The sequence below is a fragment of the Macrosteles quadrilineatus genome, unplaced genomic scaffold, assembly GCF_028750875.1.
Source record: "Macrosteles quadrilineatus isolate MER2022 unplaced genomic scaffold, UCM_ALF_1.0 Scaffold_12__1_contigs__length_5162894, whole genome shotgun sequence".
Taxonomy (NCBI): domain Eukaryota; kingdom Metazoa; phylum Arthropoda; class Insecta; order Hemiptera; family Cicadellidae; genus Macrosteles; species Macrosteles quadrilineatus.
The window spans coordinates 4014919-4036948 of record NW_026542605.1 but is presented as its reverse complement, the minus strand read 5'-3'; the positions used below and the strand labels follow the sequence as shown (position 1 = coordinate 4036948).

General features: G+C 33.5%; 1 protein-coding gene across 5 annotated transcripts in view; it reads left to right on the top strand.

Moving 5' to 3' along the window:
• Nucleotides 1-22030, top strand: part of LOC129004904 (pericentrin-like) — an 87371-nt gene that overhangs the window by 26801 nt on the left and 38540 nt on the right. For all 5 annotated transcript variants that reach the window (XM_054433603.1, XM_054433599.1, XM_054433600.1 and 2 more), the window contains exons 11-16: nt 6178-6376; nt 6635-6838; nt 10931-11047; nt 11384-12215; nt 13735-13815; nt 18411-18602. In XM_054433603.1, the coding sequence (XP_054289578.1) occupies nt 6178-6376; nt 6635-6838; nt 10931-11047; nt 11384-12215; nt 13735-13815; nt 18411-18602 (1625 nt within the window). The remainder of the gene's footprint in view (nt 1-6177; nt 6377-6634; nt 6839-10930; nt 11048-11383; nt 12216-13734; nt 13816-18410; nt 18603-22030) is intronic.

Sequence of the window (22030 nt, the reverse complement as noted above, 5' to 3'; positions counted from 1 at the left end):
TCATGGCCATAGAAACAGTCATCAAGCGACATTTGAAGCCAGTCAAAGCTCTTCCTTTACAGAATATAAAAAATGTCATAGTAGGAATTTATGTACACAAAAGAAAAGTTAATATTATTTTCTCAATATGTATTGTGTTAATGATTGCATGTATTGTAACCATTACAATTTTCGGAATACAATATGGATCGAATAAATTATGGGTTGTCTGTACCAGCATATCGTTCTCAATTTTCATAACCAATTTTTTAATAATGCCTGCAAAAATAATCTTTACTGCAGTTTTACTCGGTATCACAAAGTCGAGGTACTATGAATTAATGACGTATAATATAGCAGTGGGAAAAACGTTACGCATTCTAAAAGAAAAAAATTCAAAAATTTATAGACATTTTTTCAGGAAGATTAGAAGTCAAGAAATGTACAAGCCTCCGAATGAAACTAAAATAAGACAGGTGATTCCTAAACATCAACAATACCATAGTATGTTATTATTGTGGTACTCTGCCATTTGCATGATCTTACTACTCGTGATAATTTGGCTCATTCAGTTATTTAACATCTCGTTATACTATTTAGTGAATGTTCAGGCACTTTGTGGTGAATTTGGGACACGTGAATTTTGCAATACAGTTTATCGTTACGAGTTGCAAAATATAGACGAGTTGTGGGATAGTCTCCAGGATTCCATCCTCCCGTTGTTGTACACAAAAACTTGGTATAACCGAGAGAACATGTCTCTGCCTGGGGATGTGTTTCATGACACCGGCTGGCTGAAGAGTGGGAGTAGTCGTCTGGTCGGAGTCCCTCGTGTGAGACAGATCAGAGTGAAGGCAGACACCACAGCCCAGTGTAGAGTACCAGAAGTGATGAGGAACGTGGCCAGTGAATGTCATGTGATGCTGTCTGAGGACACAGAGGACCATGAGGACCACGGGACAGCGTGGGGCGACACTAGACACTGGGATGAGGAGCTGTTCTACGACTCACCGTGGACCTACACAGAGCCTTCGTGGCAGCTGGGCAGTTACACAGTTGGACCGTCAGGCTACGAGTATCATAGTGGAGGCTACGTCGTCACTCTGCACCGCGATGTCCTCAGAACAAAGGCTAGTCTGTCAAGCCTGTACGATACTAACTGGATTGACGGCCAAACTAGAGCAATCATCGTAGACTTCACCGTGTACAATGCTAACTACGATGTGTTCACAGTATGTACTATCGTAACAGAAGTCCTGACCACAGGAAGTATCACTGTTCTTTACAACTTTGGCTCTATGATATTGACGAGTTTTTCAGGTCCCGGAGTACTTTTTACTGTCACATTTATTGTCTTCAGTCTTCAATTTTTTTGGGGAATGAACATAAACGGAACAAAGAAGTTTTTAAGTAGGTTTTGGAACCTCTACGATTGTCTAATTCTGATTGTATTTGTTTATTCAACACTGGAATACCTCAATTGGTTATCGAGGGTGACTGAAGTCAAAGCAAAACTGTCCAAACAGGGGAAAGATGTTTATTTTTCCTTCGAAAATGTATTTGACATGTCGGAATTCGCCAAAGAAGTGATAGGATTTCTTTTTTCCCTTATACTAATAAGATTTTTGAGAATAATAAAGTTTAACGAGGATGTAAAGAACTATGCTCTAGACCTGTTGAAGACCATACCTGAAATCTTTTATGGTGTTTTGATCACAGCCATATTTATGTTTGCTCAATTCAGACTCATTATGTTCCTTGTCACCACCCCAGCCGCTTACAGCTTGAAAGATGTTCTTATTTTAAGATCTCAGTTCAAAAGTATCGTGCGGCATCAGTATCATGAGTTTACAGGGAAAATGTTGGCCTACTTGTTGAATTTCACTTCTCAACTTGGGATATTTTCATTCATGCTCTCACAATACCATCATTACAGATCAGCTCAAGCAAAAAGTAAAGATGAATATTCTGAACGGAAAAAAAGAAAAGCTGAGCTTATGTTTGGTCATTACAATCAATATCAGAAGAAAATACGCCTACATACAATTTAAGATTAATGGACAAATAGAATCACCAGTAAAACATCAATGTTTTGATAAACCGTTTGTTTTTATTGTTGTTTAACATATGCATTAGGGACAATTACAATTCCATTTTCATGTGTATAGTATAAGCAGTTGGATTTTTATGTCTCTACTCTCAATGATTATAATAAAAATAATGAACAAAAATGGATATATGGAGTGGTTTATTGTTAGATAGTTACACTATTGTTCCTTTAATTATTAGGGTGTCCACAAAACAATACCCTACCGCAGCAAACCTGCAGACCAAGCAAATTTCCATATGCCTGATTTGATTTTCAACTAAATCTATTTTAATAACATTAGGTTTAACAAGTACCTAGGTTTGCTGGTACAGGGAGAGTAATAAAGTCTGTTTTTATAGTAAAACATTAATAGCTTGGTAAAAAATAAATAGATTTGATCATAATATATCCATAAACAAGTAAACTACAACAGTTTACATATTTTCCATGGGAATAACATAGGAATTTTAAATTAACAATTTTTTGAGATTTCTCCGTAACCAATAACCGTTCAAAAACACTTTAATATATTAAATCATTTGTTTTTCAACCCTTCATAATAGTCTAGAGAGAAATTGAGAAATTTTATGTTTTGAGGGTCAAAAACGAGAAAAACCAATTTTTTCCCCATAAATCCCCCCATAAAACCCTGTTCCCATGGTCCGATCATGCTAGTTCGCGAACTTGTTTGAATATACGTATGTTCACAGGTGTGTACCAAATTTCATTGACATCGGATAATTTTTGTTTGAATTATCGTACTAACGAACACATAGCCTATTTATGAAATTGAACCGATGGTATTTTTGGTCTCTGGGGACATCAAAACAAAAAAATAAAACGGTCCCGGGTCCAGGTCTTACCATGAGACCTACGGTAATAGCTTATTTCCTATATGGTAAATTCGCTTATATTCCCTCTAAGGTAAATAAATAAAAAATAAAAAAAAGTTTCGGTATTCAAGGTGGTTGAAAAGTAACTTGCACCCCCCTTAACTTTAACTTTTTTTAACTTTTTTTTGTAGGCCAATGGGTTAAACCTTTTGAGATATTTGAAATCGGTTTGCGGCAACCTTCTTAGAAATGAGGGGCTACAATAGTTATGGTTAGTTTTAAAAATTTTGCCCTTAGGGACAGCGGGGGTAGGGGGTAGCTCAAAATTTTCAAAGGGCAAGTATAGTCGAGTTTGGTATCATTTTACAGATCTCGACAAAACTCAACAATTGACATTAACGAAAACCAAAATCGGACCAATAATAACAAAATGGTGCCCTAAAACGTTTCTAATCCAAATAACCAGATGGGTTGCTGAAAATTAACTTGCAACCCTCTTAACTTTTGAACTATTTCAGATATTTGAAATCGGTTTGTGGCAACCTGTTTAGATATGAGGGGCTACAATAATTATGGTGAACTTTGAAAATTTTGCCCTTAGGGGTGTGGGGGTGTAGCTCAACATTTTCAAATAGGAAGTATGGTCGAGTTTGATATCATTTTATAGGTCTTGACAAAACTAAACAATTATCACAAAGAAAATAATAATCGGACTACTAATAACAAAATGGTAGTTAAAAATTACTTTTAATAACCATTGTCTTAATAATTTTTAGCTGCCAATTTGTTATTAGTTGTCTGATTTCTATTTTCCTTATGTTTATTGTTTAGTTTTGTCAAGACCTGTGAAATGATTAAACTCGACCATACTTCCTGTTTGACGATTTTGAGCTACCCCCCACCCTCACTACCCCTAAGGGTAAAATTTTCAAAATTAACCCTCATATCCAAACAGGTTGCCGCAAACCGATTTCATATATCTCATACAAAAAGAAAGAAAATAACTACTGTATTATGAAGGTATGTCCAAAAATGCATATTTACCCAGATATTCGTAATTTTGTTTTTTATACATAAACATTTTATCTTGAAATCTTTTGTACCAATCTTTATTAAACTAAGTACTATGTATTTTACGGGTAAAGGGAACTATGGTAGAAAAAAATAGGTTGGTCCAATTTGAAATTTAAAAATAGCAGCCTTTTAAAATTTAAATTTCAATAAAACTGCTATTAAATTTATGAAGAAATGTCCAAAAACCTTCTTTTTATTTAGCATTAAATATTTCCTTTCAAATGACACCAAGTTCAAAGATATTGAATATCTAATAACTGAAATATCATGTTTTTAGTTGTAAATAAGTAAAAATTAGGTGCACCCTGACTAACTTAGCCTTCAAAACAAAACAATGTTTATGCAAGTGTAGGCCAATATAAAGGAGAGACCTTTTATCGACTGTAAAATAAATTAATGTCTTGAGGATTGCCAGGTTAAAATTTCCATCATAATAAATTATTTGTAATCCACTAAAACTTAAAAAATAAAGCCAAAATTAGAAACGTGAGTTTCCTTTTATTGCTTTTACAATCGAAACAAACTACACCGAGCCATGGCTCGGTCCCCAGGTACTTTCAATTAACAATTACAAGATCAATAAATCTAAATTCACAAATTTTACTTAACACTTGGATTCTTTAAATATATATATTTTGAATGCCTGCTCCATCGTCAAATTCTCAAGCAGATCTCCATTTTTTTCCTAGATCTTCTGAAGCATATGCTTGTTTAATTAAAAACATATGCTTGTTTTATGGGCATATGCCCTTAAAATTTAGCAAGTCAATCCAAGGCCCCACTAGAAAAACAGGCCATGCTTCAGCACGGGCAGCGCAACACTACGTCACAGTGGTGGATAGTTGTACTAAACTCTTACCATTAAAATCTTACAAACGCATGGCCTGTTTTTTTCTAGTGGGGCCTTGGTCAATCTCACTCTAATCCAATTAACAAATAACAAACAATTGTTTTACTACCTTTTTGCAATAAAATAGAGAAAATTCTACTTACATAAGTAATTAAAGGGGAAAAACTGATAAACACACAACTGATAAAAAAAGAAAATAAACTGATAAAATCAGCAACCGACTCATCACTAGGGGTTTTTTATGTCAGTGTGTTTTTTTCTGGTAAATGTTAGCAAAGGAGCAGCAACAAGGAGTTAGCAACAAAGGACTGAACTGACGGGTTCAAACAAAGGTAAATTATGAAGACAGCTACACATATAGTTGTTCATCTTATTAAAACCATGGACAAAAAGAATTAAATATAGACCGATAGCTGTGCTGCGGTTACCATAGGTTCTGGCGCACACCGCTGGGAGCGATTTCCCTATAGGGAAGTAGCTATTACCGTAGGTCTCATGGTAAGACCTAAGCCCGGGACCGATTTACTTTTTCATTTTGATGTCCCCAGAGGCCAAAAACACCATTCGTTCAAATTTTTATATATCTATATATAGAGATATATATATATATATATATATATATATGTGTGTGTGTCCATCCGCACGATAACTTGAGTAATTTTTGTCCGATTTTCATAAAATTTGGTTTAAAGGTGTAAGGCGGGATAAACTTGAATGAGTTCGCGAACCAGCATGATCGGACTATGGGAACGGGTGTTTATGGGGGGTTTTATGGGGTAAAAATAGGTTTTTCCCATTTTTGACCATAAAAACACAAAATTTCACAATTTCTTTTTTAAACCATTTTGTAGAGCTTAAAAAAACAAATAATTTAGTATATTGAAGCGTTATAATGCGCCTAACTGTTACGGAGAAAATTCAAAAAAATTGTAATTTTAAATTCCCATGTTATTCTTATGGAGAATAAGTCAACTGTTGTAGTTTGCTTGTTTATGAACATATTTTGATCAAATTTGGAAAATACATTTTGTACTAAACCACAGTACTTTTTAACATTTTACATTAAACAAAATTTTTACCCTCCCTGTTGCAGCAAACCTAAGTACTCACTAAACTAATTCTGTTTAAATAGGGAATAAGTGTGATATTTTTAAGGAGACATTTTAGTTTAAATCCAATCAGGCAAATGGAAATTCGCTAAGTCTGCAGGTTTGCTGCGGCGGGGTATTTTTTCATTACTATTCTTTTTAGTTATAACTTTGTAACAAAAAAATTACACTATTGACTTTGACACTACAATCCCTCACCCTGTGGTAAAAGTTGAAGTTTTGAATAGCCTACTTTGTTTCCAGAGTTCACAAGGCTCTTGATCGAGCATTGCATAAAGTCATTGTTTTGCCTCAAGAAAAGACTGGTTGATGCCCACAATGCAGTCCTGAAAACTCTGAAAGTTCAGCACGCAGAGTTAGACAAGAGTCGTACTCTGCTGGAGCTACAAAGCCGTATCAAGTTGTTGGAGCATGAAAAGGATGAACTTGAGAAAAAACACAAGTAAGATAACCCCTACAGTAGAACCTATCCTATACTCTAATACGAGCAATGTTTGCTTGTATGTATGTATGCTTGCTTGCAGAAAGATCTCGAAAACGGCTGTGTATAACTTAACCTTTGTTTCATGTTTGATTATTTTAAAGTTATGACTATTACATGTTAAAATAAAACAGTTTTTATAAATTACTTTTTTGCTTCTAAATTATTATTTTGTGTGATTATTTTGATTTTGAATAATTATGCTCATTTCATTTTCAGATCTGCCATGGAATTGCTGGTAAAAGATCACGAAACAGAATTGAGTTTAGCCAAAAGTTGGCTGGTAAAACTGCAAAGCAACAATTCTGTAGTTGTTTCTGAAGATGTTGAAGCTTTGCGCCAAGATCTTGAACAGAAACACAGGAAAGAAGTTGAGGAGTTACGTACCTACTTTGAAAAAAAATGTGCCGACTTAGAAAAACAGTAAGGATTATATATGTTGCCTGGATATCTACCATTAATCACTCGGAATCACATACGGAATAAAATAAATTTTGATTTGATTTTTGATTTTGACTCCATAGAGTTTTTGAAAACTATATAAATTATTCATTTTGTATCCAAATAAAAATTTAAAAAAACCTATCTTGATGAAATAAAATGGTATGAGAGGGTGGGCCCAGGTCCGGTGTGTCAATCAATGAATACAAACCCTTTAAGCGAAATGCTTTTAAGGATAAATATTCAGTCTGTAATTTTGCCGCTGCTACGAACACTCGTGCGGTGGCCACGCTACTCTATCCTCTCTCTCTCTCTCTCTAAGTCAATTCTTTGTCTCACTCAGTCAGCTGACTTGGCCGCGTGCTCGTGATAGTCTACCTAGCGGCCGCTGTGGGAACTATCATAAATTCAAATATTTCCAGACTGAATTTTTTACAAAGGCATTGTGCTTTTTAACCCTAGCAGTGGCCAACCGTCGTCTGGTTACGGTATGACGTTGATGCTTAGAATGGCCAAAGTCGTCTGGTTACGGTATGGGCCGAAATTTTTTTAACGGTAAAAAAAACACGTACAATCAACTCAGATTAGAATAATATATATACCATTCGAAAGATCACATTCTGAACTTTCATTTGATTACATAAACAAACCCTGTAGCAGGTATATAACAATGTCACGACGATTAGAAATCAAATGAAATTTTGGCGCGGTAAGACTTTTGCAGCCGACACTTGGGAACTGGCAAAACACGTCTTGTTTGGCATTACCCTGCTCGGGTAATTTTCGTCTTGGGATGTTGCGGGTGATACCACTGGATAGCCATTGATTTTATCTTCATTGTGGTAGTGATATTTATAACTAAATATTGATTGCACAATCGGTACGATTTTATGAAAACAGCTGTTTTCGAAATTTCTAACAAATGGCCAACAGTCGTCTGGTGACAGTATGGAAAATACGAATTATATACAGTGAAAGTTATTATTACTAGTCATATAGTATATCATTTTGAAGAGGAAGAAATTTAGATTCAGAGAGTGGCAGCCCTGCACTCAGGGTTATTTCTGTATGCTCGCATGTAGACAGTGATGTAGACGACGGAAGTGAGTCATTACTGCCACAGTCTGTCAGCTGTCTTGTATTGCCATTGTTTGTTTGTGTTGTTGCCGTAATAGTTTTATCCGCGATTTATTACTAAATATGTTATTAGTTCGTAGTGTTAGTGTAAGTGAAGTGTTGTGTGTGTGTATAACAGTTATCTTCATGCATAAATATTACTGAATTGTGTGGAATAGTGTTCATAAAAGGTTGTATTTTGTTAGCATCATGTCCTAAAATGACGATTCTGACATTCAGAGATTGTTGTACCTATATAATGATATACCCAAGGTGTTATACATTTTTATAAAGGTAAATGAATACACTACAACATGTTTATAATGGTTCGGGGGTAAACAATTTTGTAAAAAAGTTATAGCCTATACTAAATAGGCCTACTACTGTAGGCTATTTTGTTAGCATCATGTCCAAAAATGACGATTCTGACATTCAGAGGGGTTATAATGATTTACCCAAGGTGTTATACATTTTTGTAAAGGTAAATGAATACACTACAACATGTTTATATTGGTTTGGGTGTAAAAAATTTGGTAAAAAATTATATAGGCTACTATATACTGTACACTCCATTTTCTCGAAATGCGCAAAAAATTCAAAACGTTCTCAAATTGATAGGCCTACATAATCATAGGTGAAAATAACTTTTTACCATCATACTTATGACTTTTTTGGATTCCTTACTTCATTGGCTTTACAAATATGTAGGCTACATATCATCAGCCTACATAATGTTTCACAACCAAGCAAACACTGTAGGCTATAGTTTACACTTATTTGCGGTTTTGCGGTTATTGTATTATTATGTCCCTATTACGTACCTACAAAAAAATATTTCTAACATGTTATACATTTTTATGTTGGTAATTGAATACACTACAAGATTATTATGTTGGTTTGAAGTAAAAAAATTTGGTACAAAAGTTGTATACTAAGTACTGTGAATTTTGTTTTTCGAGAAATCGCTAAAATATATAAACATTATTTTATATACGTATGTTTATAGGTAAAAAATTATTTTTACCATAAACTTTATGACTTTTTTTGATTCCTTACTTCATTAGCTTTACAAACATGTATATATCATTATTAGTATACACATGTATTATAGAACTTTTTACAACATAAACTAACACTGTACGGTTCTCAATTTTTTCGGTTCTCCGTTTGTCATTATATTTCGCCCCAAAAACTTATAAAAAAAAAATATTTTCCTAACATGTTATATATTTCTATGTAGGGAATTAGATTTTCTACAAAATGTATATAATGAATTTCCCATAAAGAAATCCGTAGAAAAAAAATACCAAGGCCGCTTTTGAAATTTCAAAAAAAAAATTCAAATTTTTTTATTTTTTTCACTTTATCGATAAAATACACTGTCTAAATCATTATGATATTACTATTTCTAGATTCTCCTGTTCTTTCCGAACAAAATGAATATGAGGTTGGCTAGGTTTACTTGTATGGTTGAATTTTTACGAATTTTCAAAAAAAGGTCTGCAAAATCGCCAAAATGGGTTGGCCATTCCCCACTTCTAACATTGGCCACTGCTAGGGTTAAAGGGTTTATATTCATTGTGTCAACCAAAGCTTATTGTGACATTGCCTACTTAATATAAACTTTGACCATTAAACAACTATTCAGTATCCAATAGCTATTTATGTAATACAAAAATTGTATATACATAAAACATTAAGAGGTTCAAGGACTACAATGGGAAATCATATATATATGGCAAACATCCAAATAAATCAGTCTTAGCTGTTACATTTATTTTATATTTTAAGTGTACAGTATATTTTTTCTGTACTATGGGCAACCTTATTTTTTAAGGCAAATGTGTTTATTTTTATTAACAAATTCTTTTTTCTCTGATTACAATATTTATAAACAATATTTGTTAAACAACACCAAAAATTATTGCTTTAGAGTTTTTTCTTTATGTTTCCTTAATGCTTAATATGACACAAAATACAACTTTCAAGCAATGGTCCTGGTTAATCATTGATTATGATTTATTATTCATACAAAATTATTTATTGATGATAAATTCTAAACATTTTTACCAGCTGTAGCCCATAGCGGAAAACATTTAGGTGATCTTATGTGTCAATCCAAAATGTTTACAAACATTCTGATTTATATAAGAATAATTTCTAAATTTTACAAAATATTGTGTACAGAATCACCCAGTGTGAAATTTAAAATTTAATCAAGGAGCTGAAAAATATAACATCAAATTTTTAGTTTTGGAAGATAGTTTATGTAGGTGTAACCTCAACTACAAACAGTTTTCTAAACTATGCTACCTATATAGTTTGTTAGATCAAGGGTTAGAAACCCGTTTTGTTCAGATCTTATACTATCAGCCCAAACATAAATGTTGTAAACTGGTATAGAATTGAAATTATGAATGTTTAATAGCTATTTCATGAGTCAGCTCTATATTTTATTACATTTTAGTTTGGAAGTAGATGAGTTTGAACTTTCCTTTTCTTTTTTGGTACGTTAAAGACTGTTGATATCTACTTTAATAATCACACCAAATCCCTTTTATTTTGAAACCTCAACACAACCCAGTCCACCTATGACCATGAAAATCACATGTTGAGTACTTCTACTCATTACACAAAGCGACGCAAGCAACCTGCTGCCTTTTTTTCTTGTCTTTATTGTGTAACTACGCCAGTGGTGGCATTTATTAAAGTTTTTTTAAGGGAACGATCCAAATCCTGACCTTGTTTCTATCTAACCTCGACTTGTCGTTAAAAGCCTCATTCATTGATAGCTCAATGACAAATAGCATTTAGGTCTGGTCCAATCTAATTTGGAATCGAACCAGCGACCTTCAAATTTGAAGGTGAGCACTATAAGCACTTCTTGTTTTAATTAAAGCCAAATGTCAGTATTTCTCACTCCTGGTAACCTCATTAAGTGATTTTATGACTTTGCAGCTATTCTGAGGAGATCTACAGCCAATCACAGCACAACAGCAAAGTGTCCATGTCTAGCTGCTCATCCGATGTGGCTAACATTGTGGACCTGTACGAGGACGAGCCACCTAACCAAATGTAAGTTCAACGTTTGTTCTAGCAGTGCTGTCTGACATTGGGACCATGTAGTGTCAAGCCAATATACTTTATATGGCCAATAATTTATTTAAGAGATAATTTATTTTGTCATTAGAGGCAACCTCTTAAAAAAATTGTTTCTAATCTTAGTTTTTAGAAGATATCCGATAAAATAGTTTGTATCAAAACAAAGACTCATCATTTACCCTATTACTTATGGTTATTACTTCAAATTTGCTTTATAAAAAACATAAATTTTTTTTAAGCTAGCCGTAAAGCAACTTGGTAATAGTATTTAGTTTGCTGTATCTTTAAAATGATTTGTATGTTCCACAGGGAAAGCGAAGAGAGTTTGCACAAGGGGTGTGAGAAACGAATTTCTGATTTGAAAGAGTTGTTAGAGAATATGAAAGAAAAATACAAGGTTGAACTGGATTCTGTGACGTCAAATTGTGATGTGCGGTTGACTAAATCCGTTTGCAAGATGTGCCAGAAAAATCTAATGAATGGTGAAGAACTGAGATCGAAACAATCTGGCATTACACTTGAGCAGTATTACACAGAAAAAATACAAGAGCTTGGAGACAAGTACCCATCTAGTGACGTCAGTAAAGATTTGGAGCTAAAAGTTTACCAGATTAAAGAAGAAGTGAGAAAAGATTATGAACTGGAACTAGACAAGATTAGAGAGGAAATTGTTGCTCAAGAGTTGAAGAGGAAGGATGACGAAATAGAAATGATCAAAGCACAACTGAATGAGGCGCACAAAGTAGAAATTGATAAACTGTGGAGAAGGTATGAAGAACTAGCTAACAAAGAAGTGGAAAACTCAGTGATCAGAGTGAAAAACGAAGTAATTTTAACTCAAGAACTTGAAGAAAAATCGAAATACATAGATCAACTGAAACATGACAAGAAAGAGCTTTTGAAAAAACAAAATGTGATGAACGAACAAAAAAGTAAAGATATTGAACAGATGAAATTTAATTTGCAAAGGGCCCACAAAAAAGAGGTTGAAAACATGAAGCAAGCTTTTGAAATTGAATTGACTACCAGGATAGACACGATTATGGAGGAGAAAATTAAAATGGAAACAAAATATAAGAAGCAAATTGAAAAGCTGCAAGAGGATGTTAGGAGATTGCACGAGGTTAATGAATACTTGCAGGTAACTTGATAGTTTAACAATCCAGTATAATATCACTCAGTAGTATTGAAAACAGTATCTCAGGTCAATATTTGGTGGTCAGAGAACACAATAGGCTATTTCAGGGGCCGCAGTAGTCCGCAGTAAGAAATAAACTGCCAGACTAGTGAACGTCCCTAACTTACGTACATCTTTCATCATTGAGATTCTTATCACAACTCATGGATTTATCAACTTTTTATAGTCACACCAATAATAATTTATCTTTACCATTATACTGTAAATTTTGTTCTCAAATCTCTTGGTGTAATCCAGACTTTTTGAATATTTAAACACACCCAAGTAGCACACATCGTTGGCCCAACGTTGGGAAATGGTCGGCACGGTTGGGAAATGGTTGGCAGAAATTTTAACGATTTGCCAACGTTGGCCCAACGGAAACTGGTATTCGTTGGCCCTACAGAGGAAAGAATTGTTGGGCCTTCGTTGGGTATTCGTTGGGTTTAAGTATAAAACATTCTAAAACGAATTTGAACAAATTGATTTATTTAAAAGTACATACATGTTATGGCAGCAGAATATAAGACAAATATTGTAAAAATTTGGATCAATAATGAATGTAGTCAGATGATGTTGTGATACACTAGATACAGTGGGTAACTCCTGCTTAACATATAATAATTATTATAATTAATTTTTTTTAAATATTCTTTAACTTATTTAAGCAAGTTTTTAATAGTTATAGAGAAAAGATTAATTAATTATATAACAATCAATTAAATAACAGTAGCCTACTATTCTAATGGTAATTAAATCATCTATATTCAAATACTAGTATCCTTTCCAACTACCAGAAAAAACAATTCAGCTACTTGAGGCCTAAACAGATTAACAGAATCATATTATACTGTAGCATCAAAAATATTTAAAGTATTAATTGTGACCATTGCATCTGTTGGCTATTCTTCACCACTTGAAAACACTCTTAGTCAACAAGCACAGTTAGCTCAGAGGTAAGGCGTGAGGCTCACACGTCGAAGGTACCGGGTCCGAGACCCGTCCCGGCCAAGAAAATTTTATTTCGTTTTATTTTCAAAATAAGTTTTTATCAACTATTTAATCAATTTACTCAACTCATAATTATGCTTTGCATTGTACAAAATCTTTATTATTTTGTGTTTTTTATGTTTATGCCCAATGGGATGGTTGGCCCTTCCGCAAAAATTGGTTGGTTGGCCAACCGTAAGACTGAGTGCCAAAACATACCGTTGGCCAACGATCAACAGAAACGTTGGGCCAACGATTTTTGCTACTTGGGCAATGAGAAAACAAATAAATATTCTGCCCATCAGGATTTGTCACAATGCTAATAAAGTTACCTGATTTTTCCTACTTTTAAACCTTATGATCGATGTATACCAACTAAGATACAATTTTATTTCAAACTACACTATGGCCAATTTGATCTTTATTCTGAATTTTTTTATATCTTGAAAGTTAGCGTAATATGCAGTAGTATTTAACAAAGGTTTATTTTCAGCAAAATAAGCATCAAGAACTACACATGTTAACTGAGGAAGTTCGAAAAGAGATACTACGTGCATTAGAGCTTCAAATCAAGGTGGGTAAAATTATTGAGTACATGTTTAGTAGCATAACTTGGGTACGTAATTGTTATGATTATCCATTAATCAAAAAGACATTTTCAAACCAGAAAACTGTGCTTTTGTCAGTTATTACCAGTGGCTGTTTTTTTATGTGTGATTATACAGAAGTGAATTAACAAACTATGGAGCGAAGCTTTATGAGAATATTGCTTTAAATAATTGTGTATTTTGTCTACTCAATAGAAATAATTACAAATGTTGAAATTTCAAGTTTTAGGTGGCATAGTACCTGTTTGGCCTGGACATAAAATCAGATTCTGCTTTAAATAATTTACAATGATTTACCATCATCATTCACATATTCACTATAGACGATTCTAAATTAAGTAGGTTTACCTTATGTTTGACTGGTACCTTATGAGAGCCTGCTATCCTCTCGAAAAAATCCTACTTAATTATTTATTGTTCTTTAAACTAGGAATACAAAATTCCTTTTATTATGGCAAAATTATATCATCCACATTTATTTAACACAGACACTACAGAATTATGGGTCCCCATTCGCAACCCTGATCAATGTTCTCCAGTAAAATCTGTTTCGTAATACAATTAAGTAAACTTTAAAATATTTCAATACAAAAAAATCCTCTGTTGAAACATTTGTTAGTCAAACATTCACCCTGTACTGTGATTCTAAAAGGTAAAGTAAACAGTGAGGCATTTGTTTGCTTGAAGCATTAATTAGGAACAGTCAGTGTACTTTGCCCTATGAGTCATGTGGCTATGGCCAGACATAGGGCCATCCTTCAATGGCCCAGCTCATAATAGGGTTGAAAATTGATCCTGTGTCTTGCAATAAGTGCTAACACAAAGTTTTAGGTTATAATAGTGTCCAATAATGTGAATAGTAGTGTTTCTTTATCTTTTGTTGGGAAAGAATGGATCTTGATTGAAGGTACATTATTTATTTTTTTACACTTTGCGATATTTCATTGTTTTTATTTTGTTAATATTAAGTAAAAAAAAGTCAGTGATCAGTTACCTATATTTTTGCTGTTTGCAAATAATTTTATTGGCGATTTAATGTTTTTCAAGTTAGTTTACCCGTCTGTATGGTAGCCTATTGTTTTTTTAGTCAAAATTTCGCAACACTAGCAATCAGTGTCACCGGACATGAACTAGACACGAAAAACTAGCTTCAAAATTTACAATGGGATGAGAAATCTACTTATGTTGGTTAGTCTATGGATAAACTAACTGTTTGTGTTGTTTTATTGTTCTACTTGACAATCAAATTTTCAATGTCGGCTTGGTTATCTTTTAGCAAACTATTCTACATGGAAGTAGTGTTCATAATTAGGCCTAAATATACTGTCCTCATCCTCAAATATATAGTTTAGTACATAAGAACGTACATAATACATACACAGTGTCCAAGTACCTGCTAGGTGCATATTTCATTTAGGGTTCCTAAAGCAAAAACATTGTTTATACAAATTGTATGTCTAGGTTCAATAGCTCTCAGAAAATCTGTTGAATTTCTATTAAATTTTGGACCAAACAAGTGAAGAAGGTTTCCTAACATGTAGGCCTATATACTTCATCTTGTGTATTGCCTTCCGGATTACTTCATGAATTGTATACAAGGCCTATATAAATGGGTTTACAAACTATTATTTTAGAAAATACTTCTGAATTATTTTTATACTGTTCATTGTTCAATCTGTGTAAGGATTCTTTCAAGATGAATGGTATTTATCTTTTTACCAAACTTGTAATTTTTGTGGGAAAAACACATTATCAGATCAAACCGTTTGATTGTTAAAGTACCTTCATTATTCACACTCAAAAAACTTATTTTTTTACCTACCCTATGCATATTTTAAATTGGTTTAAGATTATATGGACCGAATTATTCATTTATTTTCCTTTTGTTCTGTAAAATAACTGTATAAATTCCAATAAAACTGAGTTGTTAAAAGCCTGCAGTTAAGGTTGAAGATCTAAATGAGCTTAACAAATGCTTCCTGTCAAATCGTCAGTTTCTTTGGAGCTGGATAAGGTCACATATTGTTTCAGTCCAGATGAGTGTGAGTTGATCTGGGCTCTATACATATCACTGTAGTACAAGAAGTTTTCTATAGTTTCTAGAGGTCATGTGATTTTATGGTTTTCCCTGAAAATGCATATTTTAAAATGTTTTTTGCCGTCTCTTTGTGGAAAAGTAAGTTGTGTTTACCTCATCCTGTACAAAAAACCATATTTTGGTGTGACATACCGGTATCAAATACTGTATAGTAATCCAAATAACCCCAAAAAAATGGAAGTGAGAACACCCGTATGTATTTGTAGACCATCCGCAGATTTCACCTATTTTTGTAGTGTAAGGACTAGTATATTTAGTTTATAAAATGTGCTCTGTTGAGTTAGACTAATTTTCCAACTTAAAATTTCATGTAGGATTTTGTAGACATAGAATTTGTTTCAACCTTTAATGTTTATAAGTTAATCGGTTTTGACATTTTTACCTCATAAAAATCACAAAACATTTCTGATGTAGAAGACACAATTTCCAACCCCCTTATGTCTTTAAACTTGTATATTTTTTGTTACTTTAAAGTTTAAAATGTCAAATTGTCGTATTTGTTGTATGTTTAATTAAAAATTCCAAAGATTTTTAAGATTATTATATGGTATTGACAAAATTAGTTCTAATCAATCTTCCAAATATTGAAAGATTTTCATTCTTTCCACAATACTTTTTAGTGAGGCTTATATAAAAAAAATAATTCTTTAAGTAAACCACACTTAGTACGCTTTCAAGATGTTTTTTTTGTCAGATACATTTGCAAGTAAAAAATCAGCTTCAAACAGCTTAGCAAGATGAATAGGCTACTGGGAAATAAATTTAAACACATATATCTCTGTTAATCTTTTATCTTTTAATTTGATTGGTTCCTCATCTTGGGGTCAAACAGTCCGAGTATAGCTCAGTTCAGTAACCCATGTAACACTAATCGTCTTGTGAAGATAAAGTGTGTGCTTTTTAATTTTTAAACATTATTTTTTTAAAGTTAACAGTGAAATGTGATCAATAGTGTGCTTGCCATAAATTGAATTTATGTGAACAAACGTTTATGTCATGGTGTACACTAAAAATTATTATCTCTTCAAGTATGAGTAGTTATTTGTTGTATTATCAATGATTTTGGATTATTTATTGAAGTATTTTGGATTATCTTATTTTGGACAACCAAAATAAGAAATAGGCCAGACTAAGTTATTTTTTATTTAGACTGAAAAAGTTGAGAAATTATTAATATGGTAAATATAAATATAAATTAATCATCTTGGTTAATGTTTTTAGAGAAGTGTCTCATGTAGGCTAAACACACCTCCAAATTCATAGTCACAAAAAAGCAAACTTATTGAACACAAAACATTTTTAATTCAAAGTTAGAAATGTGTGCTACGGTATCTCACTCAAACAATACACGTACAGATTTTCACTAGATGCACATTTTTTCACCAGAACTTAATTACTTATTTTTATTATCACCAATTAGGATGGGGGCGCAACTGTTTAGCAATCTCCCCTTGTGATTGGGTCGAAAATTGTTGACTCCTTAAACTAGTGTAACTAACTCTAGTCTTTAGCTAGGATCATGTTATTCGAAACTAGCTTAAAAGCTGAGTGGTTACAGTGGCTTTAAATAAATGATTCTGGATCAAATTAAAATAAAAAGTGATTTGTCAGTACCAAAGCTACCCAAATCAATTAACTCACACATTTACACTTATCATCATTCCTTAAACTCATTTTGCATTTGTATATTTAGCTTAAAATACACACCTTGTGTGTTGCTTGAAGTCTTAAAGTAATGATAATGATTCTTCATCACAGCCAATGTTGATCACACCCAATGAATTTCCAAGTCATTTTTGTATTCATTTTGTGTTTTTATTGGAGGAAATAAATTCATTATTTCATTATGTTGTTTGGCTCCATTATATGGCCAGGGTGCTATGTTAGGTTTTGTCACAAGAATCAAGAAACGTTATTTCCACAAAATGCAAGGTTAGGCTACATTATTGGAAAACATCAAACAACAGATGTTTGGCTTTATTATATGACCAGGGCTATGTTAGGCTTTGTCACAACTAACATATGACTATATGCGGCCAGGGCTATGTTAGGCTTTGACACACCCAATGTTTGGCTCTGTTATAAGGCCAGGGCTATGTTAGGCTTTGACACACCCAATGTTTGGCTCTGTTATAAGGCCAGGGCTATGTTAGGCTTTGTCACAACCAATTTTTGGCTCTGTTATAAGGCCAGGGCTATGTTAGGCTTTGCCACAACCAATGTTTGGCTCTGTTATAAGGCCAGGGCTATGTTAGGCTTTGTCACAACCAATGTTTGGCTCAATTTATGGCCAGAGCTATCTTAGACTTTGTTACAACTCGTGCTAAGGCTAGTGTTTGGTTCTATTTTCCAGGGACATGGTTGGGCCATGTCAAAATATATGTTTGGCTTTGGGCTAGTGTTTGCCTCTTAGCTGTGGCCTGTGCTATGTTAGGCTTTGTTACAACTTGTCTGTCACTTTAGGCGATGGTGGAAACAGGTGATGTCGGCGAGGAAAAGTCAAGTTGGCCACCAGAGTTGGCAGCACTGGAACGCCAGTTTACCAGCAAGTACCAACAACAAATGTCGCAGCTGGTAGAAGAACACACGCTGGAAATGGCTGAGATGAGAGCAGAGTACGAGACCAAGATAAAACAGTTGGAAAACCGGCACTCGGTGAGTTTTTTATGAGCATAAGGCACGTTGCACACTGGGTCCGGTCAGGTCAGTCACCTCAGTTCCGGCAGTTTTCTCACACACTGCGTCAGTTCGGTCCACTCAATTCAGTTGTTTTTGACAACAGACACTGTCATAGTTTGCAAATACCTAAATTATTTGTGAAGGGGTTTCCGTTAGTGCGATTATGAGTTCCAGCAATAGTGACGGAGAAATTCTGTTATAGCATTGGCACTAGCTGCAAAAGATTATGATCACCTCCTTCATTGTAATATTGTAGTAATCCTTGTGTGACAGGTCGTACAATGGATACGTGTGCACTACTAAAATAAATCGTTAATTAAAAAGAAATAAATAAAATAAAAATGTCCTTATTGATCAAGCCTTTTGTCATCAAAACTCATATTTAATAAATAAGGCTTACTACCAACATGTGTCAGACCACCCGAGTTCAGTTGCCCAACACTGGCTGCTGTACTCTGCACATGCGCCTCCAGTCCTTCTGTCCATTCCGTCCAAATTAATCGCTAACCGAAAAGTGGCTGAGATGGACGGAATGGTCTGAACTGAACTGACGGAACGGATTCAGTGCGCGGCTCTACAGGGTGAGTTTTAATTGTCCCCCCCAACTTTTTTCTACATTTTTCAAATATCAATCCCAGACCACTTCCAAACATTGTTGGGTAGTAAGTACTTCATTTTGACAAGGTGGTCATTTCCGGCCGCCATATTGGATGCAAAATATTTTTTTTCGAATGTAAAGGTGGGGTTGTGGCCCATTATTTCGAACTAGATTTTTACCCTGATTACAATGCCAAAAACCGTTTTAAAAAATCTTGATTCAATCCAAAGTTTTATTTTTAGCCCATTTTAACATTGTGCATTTACAAACTAAGACCATAATCTCAAAATAGTGCTAGATAAAGATAAGTATACACTACCAGTCATTGTTGACCTTTTTTCACTTGGTTATGACAGATGTATTTTTTCGGCTGCCATCTTGGATCTGCCATTTTGAAATGTGATAAATAATTTTTAATATGAAGGGGGTGTTGTGACCCATCATTATGGACTACTTTTTTAAGCTTAACTCAATGCCGGAATCCAATTTTTGTTATCAAGTTTTATTAATGAAATATTGAAATTTTTTTTTTTAAATTTCAATTTTTTAAAAAAAGAATATGAAAATGAAAAACCGATCATGAAATTGAGTTCAGCTTAAAAAAATAATTTTAAATTATGGGTCACAACACCCCCTTTATATTTAAAAATATTTATTACATTTCAAAATGGCGGATCCAAGATGGCGGCCGAAAAAAATACATCAATTATAACCAAGTGAAAAAAGGTCGACAATGACTAGTAGTGTATATTTATCTTTATCTATCACTATTTTGAAATTATGGTCTTAGTTTGTAAATGCACAATGTTAAAATGGGCTAAAAATAAAGTTTATAAAGCCCTCATAGCTTTGGAATGAATCAAGATTTTTTTAAACGATTTTTGGCATTGTAATTGGGGTAAAAATTTAGTTTGAAATAATAGGTCACAACCCCACTTTTACATTTGAAAAAAATATTTTGCATACAATATGGCGGATCCAAGATGGCGGCCGGAAATGACCACCTTGTCAAAATGAAGTACTTACTACCCAACAATGTTTGGAAGTGGTCTGGGATTGATATTTGTAAAAAAAATTAGAAAAAAGTTGGGGGGGGGGACAATTAAAACTCACCCTGTATATTTGAATACATGGTTTTCGAAATTTGCAAAAGCGACTGAACTGAGTGGACCCAGTGTGCAACGTTCCTAATTTACAAGTTTGCTTTCTATGCAAATGAAAGTGCTATCATGAGAGAATCAAACATATATTTCAGTTGTATGGCAGGCACATTTTGATATTTGAAAAAATAGGATTAATATGATTTTATAATTTAAATTTATATTTATTAATTAAAACTTTATGATGACTTTGATTAAAGACATTTTTATGGAATAAATAGGCCTACCTTCCTGGTTCTAGGGCTGGTTATAGTAATAATTTGTAATTTATTACTGTTATCTATATATTAATTTGAAACTGTTTTTCTTTGTCATAGCTATTTTGAGAGAACGGCTGGGTGTAGAAACTCGGTAGAGGTGTCTAAAGAAAGGTCTTGGTCTGTAGATGAGCCATCAAAAGAGAAACATGGTGAATTCCCTTGGGGCTCTGCCCCAGTGGCCTTTAAATTCCCATCCCATGTTATTCTTATGGAGGAAAACGGGGTTTTTGTCACAGCTAATTTGAGAGAACGGCTGGGCGTAGAAACTTGGTAGGGGTCTCTAAAGAAAGGTCTTGGTCTGTAGATGAGCCATCAAAAGAGGAACGAGGTAAATTCCCATGGGGCTCTGCCCCAGAAGCCTTTAAAGTTGCCTCTTCAAATTTATTTACCATATGCATAATTCTACACTACTTTTTAATGAAACAGCTGTTAATAAAAATTGTGATATATTGAATTTTTCAAAATGAAGTCCAGTATTTGCAATGGGTTTTTCTGATTTTAAAATCGATTTTATTCTGCATCGTGTCATGTTTTGCAACATAATGTTCTATTACCAAATCAGTGGAAAATCCTAATATCACAGTAACTCTTAAAATTATTTCTTATGGAGTTAACTTATATCTATTGTATGGCTTGGTTTCTGCCTTTTTTTACCACTTTTTGGAGATTGTACGTAGGTGATATTCTTTGGCGTATTGCATCTGTAGACGAAACTTGGGTTGGTGAAATTATTACAATGGAAAAAGCGAGAAATCCTCGACAGTTTGATATAGGCTAAAAATAAAACTGAATTAACAATATGCTAAATTTCTTGAGCAATCATTGAAATAACCGATTTGCAAACAATGGAAACATAGAAAAAGTCATAGAACACAACCAAGTAGAAGAAAAGAAATAATGTTTTTTTTTCCATTTATAATCGTTATTATAGACAACCTAATGCGGCTATGAGAGGGAAAAATTTGTAGTTCGTGAGTCGCCTGTAATGCTTCGCAATTAATTGCTCGAATTCGAGCAACAGGTACACTAGTAAGAATTTATTCAAAATCTTTACTAGACTCAAATATTTGACTCTCAGATTAAGAAAAGCTTGCAATTAAACTAATATAAGTGTAACCAGCTTAACATAAAATGTTAAAATTACTAGTAGCCACCCTTTTAAAATATCCCTCAAAATTAAAATGTTCTAACAGATTTATTTTTATAATATGCCATCCTACATTATTACTGTTTATAGTAGTTGGTTTTATTTCAGACTAGTCAATCCTTTAGTTTTGTTGGTACCACTGAGTAACCTTAATCTCGATCTCAGTCCCTTTCATGACAATCAGCTGATTAATGTTTCTGTCTGTTTGTCTATCTACTGGTGATAAGATTTTTAGTTTA